Source organism: Odocoileus virginianus, chromosome 10, assembly GCF_023699985.2.
Source record: "Odocoileus virginianus isolate 20LAN1187 ecotype Illinois chromosome 10, Ovbor_1.2, whole genome shotgun sequence".
Lineage (NCBI taxonomy): Eukaryota > Metazoa > Chordata > Mammalia > Artiodactyla > Cervidae > Odocoileus > Odocoileus virginianus.
In genome coordinates, this window is record NC_069683.1 from 68,145,950 (window position 1) to 68,165,294 (window position 19,345).

Genomic DNA, 19,345 nt, shown 5'->3' on the forward strand with positions numbered 1-19,345 from the left:
TTATAAATATATATAAAGATCACAAAATTTTTTTCCACCATCTCACAGAGTGAGTTGAAAATGGCGTATAAAATTTTGAACTAAGCAGGCTCAAAAATGAATTGAAATCTCCACATAAGTAAACTTAATCTTTTTTATATAGTTCCAGCTGGAAATCTGCTATGGACAGCCAAATCAGCTAACACAGAAGTTACCCCAGCTCATCCTGACGGTACTGCATCCTTGTTTCCACAGAAGAGTGAAGTACTAAGTAATATTAACAGTTCTGCCTGTAGTGCTTGGTATCTTTTCTTGATTTACTGGAAGGCAGGAAAATCAGGTGAGCTCTCCCAATCCATTTGTTATCCTGGCATGCACTGTCTTTAGATACACGTGCTTAAACCGACTCCTTAGGCAGTAAATGTTGAGGAAAATATGACAGTGCAGTGAGACTCTCACTTCAGATTTCTATGAGGCTATCATGGTAGACATCTCCCCTGTGAAACTGAAGGCTACAAAGAGGAATTTGTTTTACAGCCAACTCCACCCTAGTTATAAAAACAACTAACCAACCAGAAAAAAAGAATTTTTTTCACTAAATATGGTAATCTCTTTTAAAAGACTAAAAATAAATTGAAAAGGAGAATCTTGTGATTTTTTTTTAACAAAACCCCTACATTTCCACTCATGCTTTACAATTAGAACAAAAAGTAAAAATAAATCAGAAAGCTTGCACAAAGTTTAATATTTTATTACGTGGGGAGATGCACTTTTTCCAGTCAGGCTGACCAATGATCATCTTGCCCCCTCACAGATTATCAAGATTTCCTCTGGCCCACGAACAATGAAGCAAAGGTCTTTCAGTAAATGCCACGTCGATCCGCCCCGGTTAAGAAACAGTCACGCTTTCTGGGTCATGGAAATCCCCGAGTGGGTCTGCCAGGCCACTGATTAAGGGGAAGTGTGTGTGGTTATTACCGCTGGAGTTCCCCTAAGACTTCAGAGGAAAGCACCAGCTCACAAGAAAACCGCTGGGAGGAGTGCGGGACGCGGGGAGCGGGGAAGGCGTGGGGAAGGGGCGGGGCGGGGTGGGGGTGGGGAAGACGGTTAAAAGGCCGTGGGAGCCTCCGGCCCGCCCCGAACGGCGGGGGCGACGGGTGGCGCCCGCCAGGTCTCGGCCGGCACATCCCCTCTGGCGCGCACCGGCGCGGGGCGGCAGGCCGGCGACCAGGACTGCGGTGAGTGAGCGTGCGCGCGCGCGTGCGCGCGACCCCCTGGGACGCCGCGCGGGAGGGGGCCGCGTTTGCGGCTCTTCCGGGGTCTCGCGAGCCGGCGCGGGAATAGAGTGCGAGCCCGGGCGGCCCTGACTGGCACGGCCGCGCTCCTTAGGCGGGTCTCCTCAGGCCTGTCCCCGCCGCCGCCGCCGCCCAGACTTGCCCTCCAGCTCTGGGAGCCGCCGGCTTTGGCCCTGCTTCGCCGACACTCGCTTTCCTTCCGCCTTCTGCCAGGTGTGCAGTTCCTGTTTTCCTTTTGCCGTGAGTCAGTGGAAGGGGTGGGGGGTGTTTGACAGTTGTTTTACTGGATGGCAGGAAGGTATCACTGCAGGAGGGCATGGCGACCCAGTCCCGAGTTCTCGCCTGGAGAGTCCCCTGGACAGAGGAGCCTGGCGAGCCACAGCCATGGGGTCGCACAGAGCCGACTGGCCTGAGCGGCTCAGCCCAAGAGGTGTCACTGTCCTCAGTCGGTGCCAGACGGAGGAGAGTTCCCAAGTGGTGGCAGGAAAGAGCCGATTTTTGGTGTTTTCCTGGTAATCGGCCTGGAAATCCTGTAGTGCTCTTAATCTAGTTATTAAAGTGCTGGAGATATTTACCTGATGCTAAACTAACAGTATTATTAACTTTGTCATTATTTTTTGCTAACATTAGATGTTTCTAAGACCTAGTTTACTCAAAGACTTTCTCTCAAAAGACTTGACATGTGTCCTTCAGGTTTTTCACAGTCCTACGAAGCAGTTGCCATATTTATCTCCACTGACAATGAGAAAACTCTGGGTTCAGGGAAATTTACTTGCCCAAGGTCACACCTCTGGTATGGGGAGACTGACGAGTATTGGAAACCGAAGATATCTGACTCCAAAGCCTGTACTAAACCGTCACCTAGCAGACTTTGTAGTCATTAATGTAAAATTGATGTCCTTAATACCATGCAGATGAGGGTGCCGCGGTCCTTGAGGGGCTCAGTCAGGTTTGCTGACATTGACTTCTCAACAGAAACTCTGTCTTCATTGTATGCCAGACTGGATGGATGTGGGGCTAGGAGGATTGATACAGAGCTGCAGCACAGTTCTGCTGTGAAGGAGATGGCAGACTAGGGGTGACGATTTAGGTACTTAGTTGTGTCCAACTCTTTCGACCCCATGGACAGTAACCTGCCAGGGTCTTCTGTCCATGGGATTCTCCAGGCAAGAATACTGGAGTGGGTTGTCATTTCTTTCTCCAGGGGATCTTCCCGACCCAGGAATGGAACCCGGGTCTCCTACATTGCAAGCTGATTCTTTACGGACTGAGCTAGAGACAAAAGGCACACTTAATGCTGTTCTCTTGAAACATCCCACCCTCGCCTTCTCCCAGAGTCCACAAGTCTGTTCTATACATCTGAGTCTCTTTTTCTGTTTTGCATATAGGGTTATCGTTACCATCTTTCTAAATTCCATATATATGTGTTAGTATACTGTAAGGGTGGAGAGGGAGGTGGGAGGGGGGACCGGGATGGGGAATACATGTAAATCCATGGCTAATTCATTTCAATGTATGACAAAAACTACTGTAATGATGTAAAGTAATTAGCCTCCAACTAATAAAAATAAATGAAAAAAAAAAAGGCACACTTAACCTCCAGTATCAGAGACTTGGATGTGCTAAGTGTCCAAGAGGAAGAGATATCCAGTATCCCTGGCATCAGGGAGGTTGCCCACTAGAAGTGAAGAGTGAGAAGAGGTGTGATTGGGGTTGAGCCAATCTGAGAAGTAACCACTAGAAAGGAAAGAGGAATTCCAAGAGAGAAGCCAAGGAACTAGAACATTTGTTAGAGGAAGTGGGCCCCAGTGGCAGGTGTGAAAAATTCCACTGGTTTTGGGAAAGAAGCCATTGGTGTTACTCATATTGAGAGTGGTTTTCCCCAGGCATAGAAAACAAACTTACTGCTACCAAAAAGGAAGAAGGGGGAGGGATAAATTAGGAAGATAGGATTGACATATACACACTACTCTCTATAAAATCAACAAGGACCTCCTGTATAGCACAGGGAGCTATACTCATTATTTGTAATAAACTATAAAGGAAAAGAATCTCTGTATCAGAGTGCCAAATGGGAGAGCATGTACCCTCCCAAAAGGGTGCAGCCACTGCTTAGCACTAGCTTACTGTTGCCATCCAGGAATGTATGCAGAGAGATCTTTTGATATTTTTATGAGAGCATTGGGATCTAGAATATCATGGGATCTCTTACTTTTTTTTGGCCCTTCCATGTAACATGCAGGATCTTAATTCCCTGTCCAGGGACTGAACCCTTGCCCCGTTTAGTGGAAGTGTGGAGTCTTGACCACTGGGGAAGTCTGGAAATCTCTTACTTACAAAAGGTGTTGGTAATTAACTAAAACATTGAAAAATACAGTGATATTTTCCCAGGAAAAGTCTTACTTGGAAGGCTGGTGGAATTCAAATGAGGCATACAGATTAATTAATAACACTGTTTCAATGTTAATTTCCTGGTTTCTGTAGTTACACTATGGTTATATAAGATGCTAATTTGGAGGAAGTTGAGTGCAGGATATGTGAAAACTCTTATGTTTACAAGTTTTCTCTCTATATAAATCAATTTCAAAGTAAAAAGTTTAAAAAATTAGTGAAATGCTGGAGTCTCATTCTGTGCAAGCCAAACATAATACCTCTGGCTGGCCACCAATCTGAGGCCTCTGGTTTTCATCTGGGAATTTTTGGCCTCTACAGTGGCTAGTACACCAACTTGTATATGGTAGACATTCAGTAAATACTAGTGCTTTGCTTTGGAAAAAATGTTTACAAAGTGATAATGGTGTAACATCTATGAATTATTTGACTTTTAAAACTGTCTTTTTTTTTTTCTAAACAGGTTTTACGAAAGAGGAACTGTTCTACTTCTAGATTTTTTCCCAGTTTTTTCTATAAATCAAAACATCTGAAAATGGAGGCCTAAAACTCTTAAAAGGGACTTAGTCTGATCTGAGGGAGGTAGTTTTGTGCATGAATAAACAAAGTAGATAACTGGAGTTTTTGGTATCCAAAGAATGTTAATTTAAAAAATATGATCTAGTTATAAAAGGTATAATTACACAGTAATAATAGGTTTGATTCTGAATTTGACTTGTGGATATAGAGAAATGATTGTAGCCAAGACATATTGTTGAAGTACTTTTTTTCAAAGTTGGCCAGGTGGTTTCCTACTGGCTGCTGTGTAGAATAGAAAAAAAATTGTACCTGTGTTTGGTAAAGATTTAAAAATGAATGACAGTTATCTAGAACAAAGAGTTAATATTCAGCCTTCTGCTAAGTTAGAGAAATATTCATATAAAACCATTGGCATGTTAAAAGATTTCTGCAGTGACAAAGAAATGTCAAAACCAAAACTTTTTGATAGGTACAACAAAATAAGAGTAAGTGTGAAAGGTAAACGTGATGATTGGTAAAGAAATTAACCATTTCTAAGCCTATCGATATTTTGAAAGTAAAAAATTTAGTTTGTTCAAATGGGTTGTTATCTCTGAGAATAATTAGAATGAGAGTGATGGCTGGATGATTACTTTTGGTAAGTGAACAAACTTAATTCAGAAAGAAACACACACAGAGATAGTAGTAACAACACACAAAGACAGTAATAACACCAAGAGTTTTATATTTCAAAATAACACAAATAATATTATACATTTTATAACAATGTGTAAAATTATTGACTAATGAAAGGAATATTGAAGTTAAACAGAATAATTCACCTTTGAGGGAAATAATCACTGGTATTGAGATGTTTCTGATGCCACCTGGAAGGAAAGCATTGAAGTCTGCAGTAAAAAGCCTCAGTATATGTAAGACCCAGGAAACATGCTTGCAAATCACTTCTGGAAGAACCATGATGACTTGTTTATTGGTCATTACTGATACTATTGATGTAGACCTGCCTACAGGTAGCTAGTTTTAATTGAGAAATTCTGAATTTTGAGGTCTCTGCTGTTCAGAAGAAGTGGATTGTGACGAAGTAAATTTATTATGTTTTGTCAAGATAAATTCTGGTTCAAGGTATGCTATCTGTGAAATAGTTTCTGACAAAAGCCAAATTTTTTTAATTCATCTGTTTTTTTTTTTTTTTTTTTTTTTTTAGTTTATTATCCATCTTAGCTTGGAGACTCAGCACTCTGACTTTTGACCGTTTTTAAAAATAAATTCATTATCAGGAGATTTGATGTTGGCTCTCAACAGCATGAAGCTGAGCCTAAAAGATCAAATGAGCAAATATACTCATCTCTGATAGTTTATTTGAAATGGAATGTTTAATTTGCTAAGATCTAGAGGCATCACTATGACTCAGCAGTCAGGTACCTATATATGGAAGTAATTATTATTTAATAAATCTTGAAACCAGGTCTTAAGATCTGTGAGCTAATTCTGATACTACTTCAGTTCTTCATCTGGAAGAAAATTTTGGATTGTTTTGTTCTCCCTATTAAAATGGTTGTAGGAAGAATAATTAATTTGAGTAAGATTTAGGATATACTGCATTTCACTGAATCTAAGATATCATCATTTGTAAAACATGCCATTATTTTATGTACCTTCTAGAAATAAAAATCCTGTTAATTAAAATGTGATATGCCATTGATTGTAAGATACCTCTCCATAACAGAGATATTGAAACATGTGCCTTAGAATCAGTGAAATATAATAATCCATTCTTTTCTTCTTTTGAGGTAGGTTTTACACTTTCTTTTCCCTGGCTCCAAAATTTCACAATTAAAAAAAAGCAGAATAAGTATAGTTTGAGTATTTTTGTGTATATGGGACACTTAAGCAGCATAGCTTTCTGCCAAAACAAACTATGTGAGACATTTTATCTTCAGGCTGACTGAATGTCACTGAAGCATGCTAGTGGAGATGGTGACCTACCTATGGAGACACCGGACACAAAATTGCGTATTGATGACCTAATGCATTCTACATTTTTATGAAGGTTTTAATTTTCATCACAAGGTACTGTGTAGCATCATGTTTACATTGTATATATCAAGAGTATGCAGAGGTGCAAATTGTACATAACTGTCCCTTAAAATGTATCAGTATAGGATTTAGAATCTTGCCATGCTGTAATCCTAAATGCATAGAAGAAAAAAGAATGAAAGATTTCCTGTTCTAAGTGTTCAGCCTAGTACTAAAATGAATAAAATCAAAAGCCATGCACAAAACTACCTCCCCAGAGAAAGACTAGTCCCTTTTCCTCCCCATCCATTTCATTATGAACATAGTAGAAAATAGCGTATTCTTATCAAATTTGATGAAGAGTGCCAACATGTTTGAACTGAAGTATGACTTTTCATGTGAACTCTACCGAATGTCAACATATTCAACTTTCCCCGCCGGTGTTCCTGTCTCAGAAAGGAGTCTTGCTCGTGCTGGTTTTTATTACACTGGTGTGAATGACAAAGTCAAATGCTTCTGTTGTGGACTGATGCTGGATAACTGGAAACAAGGAGACAATCCTATTGAAAAGCATAAAAAGTTGTATCCTAGCTGTAGCTTTGTTCAGAATCTAAATTCAGTTAACGTTTCAGGAGCCTCTTCTCAGCCTACTTTTCCTTCTTCGTTAACAAATTCCACACATTCACTTCTTCCCAGTTTGGAAAACAGTGGCTACTTCAGTGGCTCTTATTCAAGCTTTCCATCAAATCTTTTAAACTCTGGACCAAATCAAGATTTTTCTGCCTTGAGGATAAGTTCCTACCCTTGTGCAATGAATACTGAAAAAGCCAGATTACTTACCTTCCAGATGTGGCCGTTGACTTTTCTGTCACCAACAGACCTGGCAAAAGCAGGCTTTTACTACATAGGACCTGGAGACAGAGTGGCTTGCTTTGCCTGTGGTGGAACACTGAGCAATTGGGAACCAAAGGATGATGCTATGTCAGAACACCTGAGACATTTCCCCAGCTGTCCGTTTTTAGGAAATCAGCTCCAAGGCACTTCAAGGTACACTGCTTCTAATCTGAGCATGCAGACATATGCAGCCCGCATTAAAACGTTCTGCAGCTGGCCCTCTAGTGTTCCAGTTCATCCTGAGCAGCTTGCAAGTGCAGGTTTTTATTATGTGGGTAAGAAGCTTAACCTGATAATTAAAAAAATATTCAACATGTTTATCTTATACATTTTAGCGGTAAAATTATATGGATTCATAAGTTTTGGTCCAAAATTAATTTTAGGTCACAGTGATGATGTGAAATGCTTTTGCTGTGATGGTGGACTGAGGTGTTGGGAATCTGGAGATGATCCATGGGTGGAACATGCCAAGTGGTTTCCACGGTAATTGTTTTGAGATTTTCTATGCACATGTGTGTAAGATGAGTTTTATGCATGTAACTTAATCAACTGTTACTTTAGTCTGTCTTTGTTAAAAAATACATTTGTGAATAAATTTAGGGACGCTTACTTTGAAAAATAACTGCTTAAAAAGTTTTGGTGGAAATTTAAGATAAATAGTTCAGGATTTCTTTGTGTGTATAATTAATATATATATGTATATATTAAAATAACACGCTCATTATAAACCCAAGTCACATATTATAGGAAAGTACAGAGAGAAAAAATTTAAATGTTGAGAAATCTCACCACCTAAAGATGACCACAGTTACCATTTTCATGAACATCCCTCCAGAGACATCTCAAATGTATAAAATTTATATAAATTAGATATATGTACTATTTTGAAACTTTTCAGTCAGTGTTATATCTTGAACATATTTTCACTTGAACACTCAATAATATTAATTACCTATTACCAGGCACTGTTGTAGATATTTAATATAGTTGGTTGAACAAAATCAAAACTCCTGGTCTCATATGCTAAACTTATAGCAGGAGAAATCAAACATTTAATACAAGCTTCATAAATAAATTATATAGCATGTTGGAATATAATAAGTGCTTTGGATAAACAGAAAAAAAGAGAGATGGATGAAGGAGATCAGAAGTACCAGACTGATGGCAAAATGAAACAGAATCAGCAGGATAATTATAGATCCATTTCATCTGTTTTGGTCACCGCATAGCATTTTGCTGTCATGTCTTGTGATTATTCCATGCTTGTTTTCACTCCTTTTTAAATTGAAATCAGGTAGCCTTTAATTATATTTTTAATGGTCTTCTAATATTTATTAATGTTGATTACTAAATGTTTACATTATATAAGTTTTTAATACTAGTCTTCCCTTGTAACAACTTTGCACTCCCCAAATATTTCAGATTTCAAAAATTATGAAGATTAAAAAGAATACCTTTTAAAAACATAGACGTTTTTAAAAAGTGCTGCTAACTTTCTATTGTGGTAATTTTGTGAATATATAAAGAACTGATAATTTTGCTTTGATTGAGTCATGAATTCATTTTGTACTTAAATTCAATAATGGATATATATTATCTAGGAACTTCCAAACTTGTGAATGTCTGACATACTAGAAAATGTTCATCTTCCTCATTCTTTCTCTTTGTATATTTTCAGCTTTTAAACGTACATACATACATACAGTATCATTTATTAGGGAACTTTCTACCTTGTCTCCTTGTTATTAGTGTTCAGAGTATTTTTAGAAATCTTGGAAGTTGAAAAGAGCAGCTTTTCAACTCGGAAATGGAGACAGCCTTGCTTCTCTCAGTAGACTTGAGAGCCTCAGGACCTCTACCTGTCTCAGCCTTGGCTGATTACCAGTTACAGCCCTCCTCTTGCTGATATTTTGCTTTTGACTGCATTATCTCTTACCACTTCCTATATGCTAAATGAATAGTCAAGTGGTTATAATTATGCTTATGTTCATTTGAAATATTTACCAGGCTACAAATGGCCAGATTAAAATAACCAGATTTAAATTTGTTTAAATTGAAATAACCAGATTTAATTTTGTTTACATTTTAGGTGTGAGTACTTAATACAAATTAAAGGACAAGAGTTCATCAGTCGAGTTCAAGCCAGTTACCCTCATCTACTTGAACAGGTAAGGGACAGTTTTTTAAAATCATTTGTTAAATTGACTTTCTGATAAATTGCTTTCTGATAATTACAGAGAGTAGATTTTAGTGAAAAGACAAGAATCACTTTAAAAATCCCCTTTTTTTTTCAACACCCAGCATGATCTTAGAGAGTGCTCAGTTCAGTTCAGTTCAGTCGCTCAGTCGTGTCCGACTCTTTGTGACCCCATGAACCGCAGCACACCAGGCCTCCCTGTCCATCACCAACTGCCGGAGCCTGCCCAAACTCATGTCCATTGAGTTGGTGATGCCAACCAACCATCTCATCCTCTGTTGTCCCCTTCTCCTCATGCCCTCAATCTTTCCCAACATCAGGGTCTTTTCCAATGAGTCAGCTCTTCGCATCAGGTGGCCAAAGTATTGGGGTTTCAGCTTCAACATCAGTCCTTCCAGTGAACACCCAGGATTGATCTCCTTTAGGATGGACTGGTTGGATCTCCTTGAAATATAGGGGACTCTCAAGAGTCTTCTCCAACACCACAGTTCAAAAGCATCAATTCTTTGGCGCTCAGCTTTCTTTATAGTCCAGCTCTCACATCCATACATGACTACTGGAAAAACCATAACCTTGACTAGATGGACCTTTGTTGACAAAGTAATGTCTCTGCTTTTTAATATGCTGTCTAGATTGGTCATAACTTTGCATTATGTAAGCATCTTTTAATTTCATGGCTGCAGTCACCATCTGCAGTGATTTTGGAGCCCAAAAAAATAAAATCAGTCACTGTTTCCCCATCTGTTTGCCATGAAGTGATGGGACTGGATGCCATGATCTTAGTTTTCTGAATGTTGAGCCTTAAGCCAACTTTTTCACTCTCCTCTTTCACTTTCATCAAAAGGCTCTTTAGTTCTTCACTTTCTACCATACGGGTGGTGTCATCTGCATATCTGAGGTTATTGATAATTCTCCTGGCAATCTTGATTCCAGCTTGTGCTTCCTCCAGCCCAGCATTTCTCATGATGTACTCTGCATATAAGTTAAATAAGAAGGGTGACAATATTCAGCCTTGACATACTCCTTTCCCAATTTGGAACCAATCTGCTGTTCCATGTCCAGTTCTAACTGTTGCTTCCTGACCTGCATACAGGTTTCTCAAGAGGCAGTTCAGGTGGTCTGGTATTCTCATCTCTTTCAGAATTTTCCACAGTTTGTTGTGATCCACACAGTCAAAGGCTTTGGCATAGTCAATAAATAGTAGAGAGTGCTACTCTTTGGATAACAGCAGATCCAAAATTAGAAAGCTTCTGAAAAATAATATTTAAGTTATGTTTCTGAATATTACTCTAGTAAAGTTGTAATAAATTAAATTACTTGAGGAAAAAATTGACTAGGTAGTAGCATTTAAGTTATACTCTATATCACCATGATGATGAGTTATATATTTATATATATTTATGTACTCTCTCTATATATTTGTATATTATATAAATTTTTCTTAAAAGGATTTGAGGAAGATAACTGTATTGCTCTTTCTAATCTTCCCAGAAAAGCAAATAAGGACTTATAGAATAGCTTGAGAGTCAAACATTTCCTAGCCACGGTCAATGGAACTAATATTAGATCCAGCTTATCCCAAGGAAACACCCAGATAATGGAAGATATTTAGGATAATAGGTTAACAATGATTGTCTGGTGGATCACTGAAAAGGTATAACCCTTTTTGTGCCTTATTGAAAATGAGTTTTATTTGTTAATAGATACACACATGAAGAAAGTCTTACTAGTTTATGGCCTACAGATTTGCTGTTGAATGTAAATAAAATTCTGCTTTTGACATAAAAAACCATGTTGCCAATAAACAAGTTGGTTTTCAATAAATTGGGTAAGTCTCTTGATTAATTTTTATTGCAATGAACAAGATAAAATTTACATTTTAATTTATGTACCTTTTTTTGTAGCTGTTGTCTACTTCAGACAATCCAGAAGATGAAAATACAGAGTCACCAAGTATGTATACTAATAATAATTGCTACATTTAAATATTAGAACCATTTGATACTGTTAAAATTGAAAGCTGATAATTACATAATATACATTTATGTTATGATTTATAATTTACAATGAATTTTCAAATACACATAATATTTTTTAAACCTTAGTGCATATCATAATTGCCTGAGGAACTCCAAAAAAATATAGATTTCTAGTCTCACTTTAACCCTACTGAATCGAATCACAGTATCTAAAAGTGGGGCTTGACTGTCTCTAGTTTTAACAAACTGCATACATCCAGTTTTCAGACCAGTGTTGGAACAGGTGCACTATGACATTAGATTGCATACATATTATTTCTATGAAATGGAGAGAGTAGAAAATAATATTCCCAATTTTTCAATGAGGACTTGGAAGCTCAGAGAGGTTAAGTGATCTGTCCATCACCTCAACCTAAAAGATGATAGAGCCAATATTTGAATAAGCCCTTCTCCATTATCTAGTGTTAAATTCAATTCAATAAATATTTGTTGTGCTTCTGCTGTTCTGAGAAATGAATAAAGAACAGAATAAATGTAACACCTGTTCTCTTGAGCTACCAGTCTGAGGGATACAGGAAAATACACGGATAGGATAATGGTGCAGAAAATAAAGTGGGCTCTGAGAGCACATATGGGACACTTAGCCCAGACTTGGAAGATGGGAAAAGCCTTTCCAGAAGTATTTGTCTTAGAACAGAAGCATACTGAAGAATGAAAGTTAACCAGATGACAAAGGGAGGAGAAGAATATTCTCGGCAGAGAGAACAGCACGTGAAAGACTGAAGTGACAAAGGAGAACAGGCACATTAGAAGAACTGAACAAACTTTTGTATGGGTTGAAGTAGGATTTGTGAACAGATAAATGAATGAGACAGGCTGGCTTAACAGTGGTCAGCACAATAGGCAGAATTTGACCCAGCAGCTGTCAGTTTGTGACTTCGGGGCTAGAAGGCAAATGAGTAAGTGGCAAGTGATGAGGCTGAAGGGATTAGGGTCCATATTGTGTAAGATCTTATAAGGCACAATTGAATGTTACCTTAAAAGCAAAGGAATTGTGGATGGAATTTATAGAAATTCAGATTTGTGGTTTTAAAAAGTCATTCTGATTACAATATTGAGAATAAATTAGATAGGAACAGTATTGTAGAAGGCCACTGTAGTAATAGGGATGAGTGATGACAATTGGCCTATTTCAAAATTATATAAAACATTTTTAATTTAGAAAGTTCATTTGTTCATTCAACTTGGGGAAAAAAGAATCTCAATACTGGTTGGGATGATCCACCAGCACCAACATTCTATTTCTTTCTCCCACTTGTAGTTATGCCAGATAATGCATATTTTGTATCTGAATACAATGTTCCATATTCCTATTTTAGTGACTGAACATGTATATTATTATTTTAAATTTATAAAAGGTAGTACAAAAATAGTACCTGCCTTATGGGCCTTATGTTTTTGATATTGTAACAAATTGCAATTAAGAATATATACAAACTCTCCCATAATGTGTTAAATTCCTTATTTCATATAGTTATTCATTTTGGACCTGGAGAAAACCATTCAGAAGATTCAGTCATGATGAATACACCTGTGGTTAAAGCTGCTTTGGAAATGGGCTTTAGTAGAAGGCTGGTAAAGCAGACAGTTCAGAGTAAAATCCTAATAACTGGAGAGAATTATAAAACCATCAGTGATCTTGTATTAGATTTACTTAATGCAGAAGATGAAATAAGGGAAGAGGAGAAAGAAAGAGCAACTGAGGAAAAAGAATCAGGTACACATATTATAGTCTCTATTTCCATAAGGATGCCGCTGTATATGTTATTATTTTGTATTTTTTTGTATGTTATTGACAATATACTCATTAATCCAATTGGATTTTAAGTTCAGTCTTCTACTTTTGAATTCTGCAAACTTCCTTCACATTAAAATATATTTGATTGCTTATTAGTAAATTGAAATTGTATATATTGAGTGAAAGCAAATTTTCCTGCCTTTGCTTAATTTCTGTTTTTACTCTGAATAATTGATTATGTATATAACTATTCATGGCACATTAAAAAAGTTTTGTTTTTTTAAAAATGTTTGGCTGCAATGGGTCTTCCTTGCTGCACGTGGGCTTCTAGTTGTGGTGCCCGGCTTCTCGCTGCAGTGTCTTCCCCTCTTGTGGAGCATGGACTCTGTGGCACTCGAGCTTCAGAGTGCATATGTAGTAGTTGTGGTGTGCAGGCTTAGTTGCTCCTTGGCGTGGGCCGTCTTCCCAGACCAGGGGTTGGACCAGCGTCCCCGGCACCACAAGGTGGATTCTTAACCGCTGGCCCACCAGGGAAGCCATGGCACAGTTTTGATCCCAGACTAGTTGCTCACTCCTCGTTGCTGTAAATTGGGGTGTAATCAGGGACAACTGTTAATAGTAGCATAACAGTGTGTCTCAACCTCTGACTAAAAAGTAATGTACAAATTAACATTAAGTTTCCTATTTGCCCACACAAGATCTGAGTTTCCCTTTGGAGTGTCTTAGTGCTGGGATACTGTTTTCTCTCAAGACAAGTTGCCTATGACCTTACCTGCTAGCCATGTGTTCTCCTTGTTACCTCTGTTCTGTTGCTCTTCAAAAAACCCTCTCATCATCTTCATTCTCATCTGGTTGCTCTGCTTCCATCATCACTTTGGCCTGGACAGGGAGAAATGTTGATCTCTCCTTTGCCACTCTTTCTGAAGTGTGGACTAGATCCAGGAGTCCTTTCAACACAGCCGAAAACAGACTACAACTCTTAACAAGCTCTTACTGGAGATTTAGGAATCACAGAAGAACATTATATCACACATGGCAATTGACAGCTATAACTGTATGTGTGCTCTCTTTGTGCTCCTTATCCCCATCCTCATGAATCTCTCTGCCTAGCTCCTGATTCATCTCTTTGTAGCTCTGGCCAGTTTACACAAATGACTAGGAAAGTCTCAAGCAAGGCTCAGTTCAGTTCAGTTCAGTCGCTCAGTCATGTCCGACTCTTTGCGACCCCATGGACTATAGCACACCAGGCCTCCCTGTCCGTCACCAATTCCCAGAGCTTGTGCAAACTCAACTCTATTGAGTCGGTGATGCCATCCAACCATCTCATCCTCTGTCATCCCCTTCTCCTCCTGCCTTCAATCTTTCTCAGCATCAGGGTCTTTCCAAATGAGTCAGTTCTTCGCATCAGGTGGCCAAAGTGTTGGAGTTTCAGCTTCAACATCAGTCCTTCCAATAAATGTTCAGGACTGATTTTCTTTAGGATGGACTAGTTGGATCTCCTTGTAGTCCCGGGGACTCTGAAGAGTCTTCTGCAACACCACAATTCAAAAATATCAATTCTTCGGTGCTCAGCTTTCTTTATAGTTCAACTCTCACATCCATACACGGCTACTGGAAAAACCATAGCTTTGACTAGACGGACCTTTGTTGGCAAAGTACTGTCTCTGCTTTTTAATATGCTGTCTAGGTTGGTCATAACTTACCTTCCAAGGCGCAAGTGTCTTTTAATTTCATGGCTGCAGTCACCATCTGCAGTGATTTTGGAGCCCCCCAAAAGAAAGCCTGTCACTGTTTCCTTGTTTCCCCATCTGTTTGCCATGAAGTGATGGGACCGGATGCCATGATGTTAGTTTTCTGAATGTTGAGCTTTAAGTCAACTTTTTCACTCTCCTCTTTCACTTTCATCAAGAGGCTCCTTAGTTCTTCACTTTCTACCATAAGGGTGGTGTCATCTGCATATCTGAGGTTATTGATAATTCTCCCGGCAATCTTGATTCCAGCTTGTGCTTCATCCAGTCGAGCATTTCTCATGATGTACTCTGCATATAAGTTAAATAAGCAGGGTGACATATTCAGCCTTGACATACTCCTTTCCCAATTTGGAACCAATCTGCTGTTCCATGTCCAGTTCTAACTGTTGCTTCTTGACCTGCATACAGATTTCTCAGGAGGCCCCCAAATATCCACAAAGCCCAGAATGAGAACGGTTTGCACCCCTGCCCTTGTCCATGGCCATCTGAGACCTCTTTCTTCTCAGGATGGTTGACTGTGAGATTGTCCCCTCCATTCCTGGATAAATCTACCCCTGGCCAACCCAGATAGACATATCAGATCGTAGTGATACAGCATCCTCTATTTACCAAAGTGTGACTTACTTATTCAGTTGTACATGTCACCAGTATAGCAGTAGTATAGTCCAAATTTATCTTTGCCCAGCCTTACCAAGTTCTCTTTTTCATTTTAAAGGGAAGATAAGGCTGCATGTCCTTCCTGTAGTTGTCACAGTCTTAACACTGGTTGTCAGTGACCAACTGCTCAAAGAAAAGAACACTCATCTCCACAACTGTTTAAAAACCCTATGAAGTCTAAAGCCATCCAGCTATAAAATACTTATTTTTCTTCAAAAAAAAATCAACAGTTTCCAGATGACTCCAAGTCAATGGTATAAGATAACTTGCATTGTCAAAAAGATCTAGTAATTTCTCAGCTCACTGCTGTAGCTACAGTACCTAACACAATGTCTGCAGTCTGTGCCCAAGAAATATTTTTTGAATGACAATGAAAATTATTATGTTTCTGTTACTAATTAATTTCTAGTTTCCCAGAATGGTAGGTGAGTGATTTCTTTGCAAATGTGCAATTGAAGAGGCAACTTAGGATATTTTTTCCAGAATAAAAGAATAGTATGTTTCAAAGGTATATTCAAGTCTTTACTTTCTTATAAGCCATAATATAGCCTATGACTTTGAAGTGAGACTATTTCCCTCAGTCAGTAGCAGTCTAATTTTGGAAATCTTAAGAATTTCAGAGAACTTATTAGTTTAAATAAAATATAATTAGAAAAATAAAAAATTTTAAAATGAATATACTTCAATATAAAATTATATTTTAATTTTCTAATATATCGCTACTTCTTAATCATAGATTACTTAACAGTATGGTAAATTCTGATTCTTCCATCCCTCTGCTGTAATCTACTTCAAACTTCTTTGTTCCTACTGCTCTTTAAATTGCTGAGCCCTGATCGTTCATTTATTCAGCAGGTATGTGTGGGACATTGACATTTTACCACACTGTTTTGTTCATTTTCTCATTTATTTTCAGAGCTTCAATCCTCTTCTAAATGTATATCTTGAGCCTGGACCATCTGACTAGGCACTAGTTAAACAGTGTTCCTTGTTAAATGGTTTTGTTTACATGTCCTATTTGATAGAGTCAGAGTTTCTAAAATCTATCAATCATCTCCCCTCAAATAATCCTTCTTTAGACAACTCAGCTTCTCTTTTTATTTTGTAGTAAAGCTTAATGGATCATGGTAGAACTATGATAGTTAATTAACAAACCTAGATTCATAAGTCATATTCCAAAAAGACAATACAATTGCAGAGTTTCAAATATAAAATATTTTACTAGTAGATACAAAATCTAGATTTTTAAGGCGAATACAGTGATCTTTTAGCACAGGAAGGTGTGACAAGTAGGATTTGTTTTTCAAAATGTTAGTGCCATTTCCCCATTGTTATAAAATATTGAGCTAATGGTGATATCATGTATAATTTGGGGAAATAATTAAATGGAATTTTAAAGAAGTTTTATGGGTAACTGATAATTTAAGAAAAAACCTGTCATTTTAATTCTCTTTATTTTGCCTTTCCCCACTTGGACTAGATTGGATTGAAACTTCAATTTCATTTGGCTTTAAGGTTTATTTGGTTAAAGGATTAGCAGTATTGCAGAATTGTTGAGAGCAGAGATTATGACACCAAATTGCCTTGGTTTGACTTTTGCTAGTTTTATGTACTTTAGCAATTTACTTACCTCATTGTGCCTTTGTTTTCTCATCTACTAAATAAGGATGCTAGTGAAAGTCACTCAGTCCTGTCCAACTCCTTGTGACCCCATGAACTATACAGTTCATGGAATTCTCCAGGCTAGAATATTGGAGTGGGTAGCCTATCCCTTCTCCAGCAGATCTTCCTGACCCAGGGATCGAATCCAGGTCTCCCACATTGCAAGTGGATTCTTTACTAGCTGAGCCACAAGGGAAGCCCAAGAATACTGGAGTGGATAGCCTATCCCTTCTCCAGCAGATCTTCCCAACCCAGAACTCAAACCGGGGTCTCCTGCATTGCAAGAGGATTCTTTATTGACTGAGCTGGGCTGTGTAAAGATGAAATGAGTTAATACATATGAAGTGCCTACCATAGTGCTCAGCATTAGTTCTTATTATAAGTAGAGTTATTTTCTACTTTGGTACTGCCAAGCTAGCAATCAACTTCAGTGCTAACTGATACTGAATTATGGTTGTTTTCATTCAGTTATATGTGTATATGTGGAAGGAAGTTTGTGGGCAGAATTCGAATGTGATTATGTTTGTGTTCTTTTCTATAAAGATGACCTGTCATTAATCCGGAAGAATAGAATGGCACTTTTTCAACATTTGACTTGTGTGTTTCCAATTCTGGATAGTCTCCTAACTGCCAGAGTGATTAGTGAACAAGAACATGATGTTATTAAACAGAAAACACAAACGTCTTTACAAGCAAGAGAACTGATTGATACTATTTTAGTGAAAGGAAATGTTGCAGCCACCATATTCAAAAACTCTCTACAAGAAATTGATCCCATGTTATACAAGCGTTTATTTGGTGAGTGCTGAAAAATTACTTTTGAAACATTCTAGGTCAATTGAATATATGCTCATATTAATAATTTGTGATTACTGAAAATAACTTAATTTGTAAACTAGTAATTGTACAAAAAGGCTTTCATTGCCTTGACATTATGAAAATTATTTATAGTGTTTGGCCAGAGTCCAAACTGTTAGTTTAAAAATATAAATTCTGTGACTGAATATTGTTAGCCTTATTTGTAATAGTAATGCTTTTGCTTTTGCTCCCTTAGTGCAACAAGACATAAAATACATTCCTGCAGAAAATGTTTCAGGTAAAATATTAATAATTTAAACCAGAAGAAAGCATTGTTTTTTATTTTCTTGGCTTTTCATTGGAGGAGAAGCAGCAAATTGCCCCTTATTAACATTTTTTCTGTCTTCTTAGATTTACCAGTGGAAGAACAATTGAGGAGACTACAAGAAGAAAGAACATGTAAAGTGTGTATGGACAAAGAAGTGTCCATAGTGTTTATTCCTTGCGGTCATCTAGTAGTTTGCAAAGACTGTGCCCCTTCTCTAAGAAAATGCCCTATTTGTAGAGGTACAATCAAGGGTACAGTTCGTACATTTCTTTCTTGAAGAAGATCTAGAACTCTGTCTAAACTTATACTAGAATTAATGGATGAAATGTATTATAATTTTAACTTTGATACTGTTTTGGTTTCTTTAATATTTTTTTATTTATGTGCAACTCAGAAGATTTTGTTTTATATAAATATATTTATATAAATATATGTAAAATATGAACATGCATATTTTATATAGCAGGGAATGATGGGCTTTTGTTCTTATGAACGAAATACAGGGATAGCACTATAAGCACAATTCTCAATTAAAATTTCAGCATTATTGAAATTGTAAGTGATGTAAAATTTAAGCTTTTGAACTGACTTTTCCGAATTTTGCATATTTTTTAGTTGTATTAAGAATCAGGAGCACATTCTCATGCTTTTTCCATCAGTGTCCTATACATAGAAGGTCTTGGTATTTGTTGAATGACTTTTAGGACATAATGTTTTTGTAAAGACTTCTATGAGGAACATTTTAATAAAGCAATCAAAACTACCGCTGTTGCTGGTGCCTTCATTGTGTGATGTCAGACAGTGCACTGGCGGCCTGCTCCTTCCACGCCTCCCGGGGCCTTTCGGATGTTGGGCCCTGCCCGGTCCCTTTCTGTAAGATGCTGCTGCTTTTGTCTGGTAGAGCACCGCGGCCAACCACAGCTGGCTTTAATCTGTAGGATTTTATAGGCTGTCTGAGTAAAAATCAAATATCCTCCCGCTAGATTTATTCATTCATTTGTCTGTTGATTTATTCAGGGAGTCTCGTGCCTGTCCTGCCTATTGGGAAAGGCCCCCAGTTTTATTCTCACCACTTTGGTAT

General features: G+C 37.9%; 1 protein-coding gene across 2 annotated transcripts; it reads left to right on the plus strand.

Moving 5' to 3' along the window:
* The first annotated feature begins 1,113 nt into the window (after positions 1–1,113).
* BIRC3 (baculoviral IAP repeat containing 3) lies at positions 1,114–19,025 on the plus strand. Of its 2 annotated transcripts, none has more exons than XM_070473681.1 (9): positions 1,114–1,217; positions 4,129–7,369; positions 7,478–7,577; positions 9,184–9,262; positions 11,196–11,244; positions 12,805–13,047; positions 17,682–17,936; positions 18,193–18,234; positions 18,348–19,025. In XM_070473681.1, the coding sequence occupies exons 2-9, from the start codon at positions 6,517–6,519 to the stop codon at positions 18,539–18,541; spliced, it is 1,815 nt and encodes a 604-aa protein (XP_070329782.1). In that variant the 5' UTR covers positions 1,114–1,217; positions 4,129–6,516; the 3' UTR covers positions 18,542–19,025. The 2 variants fall into 2 exon arrangements, with proteins under 2 accessions (XP_070329782.1, XP_020739063.1); XM_020883404.2 differs by lacking the exon at positions 1,114–1,217 and adding an exon at positions 1,345–1,487.
* Positions 19,026–19,345: the final 320 nt, after the last annotated feature.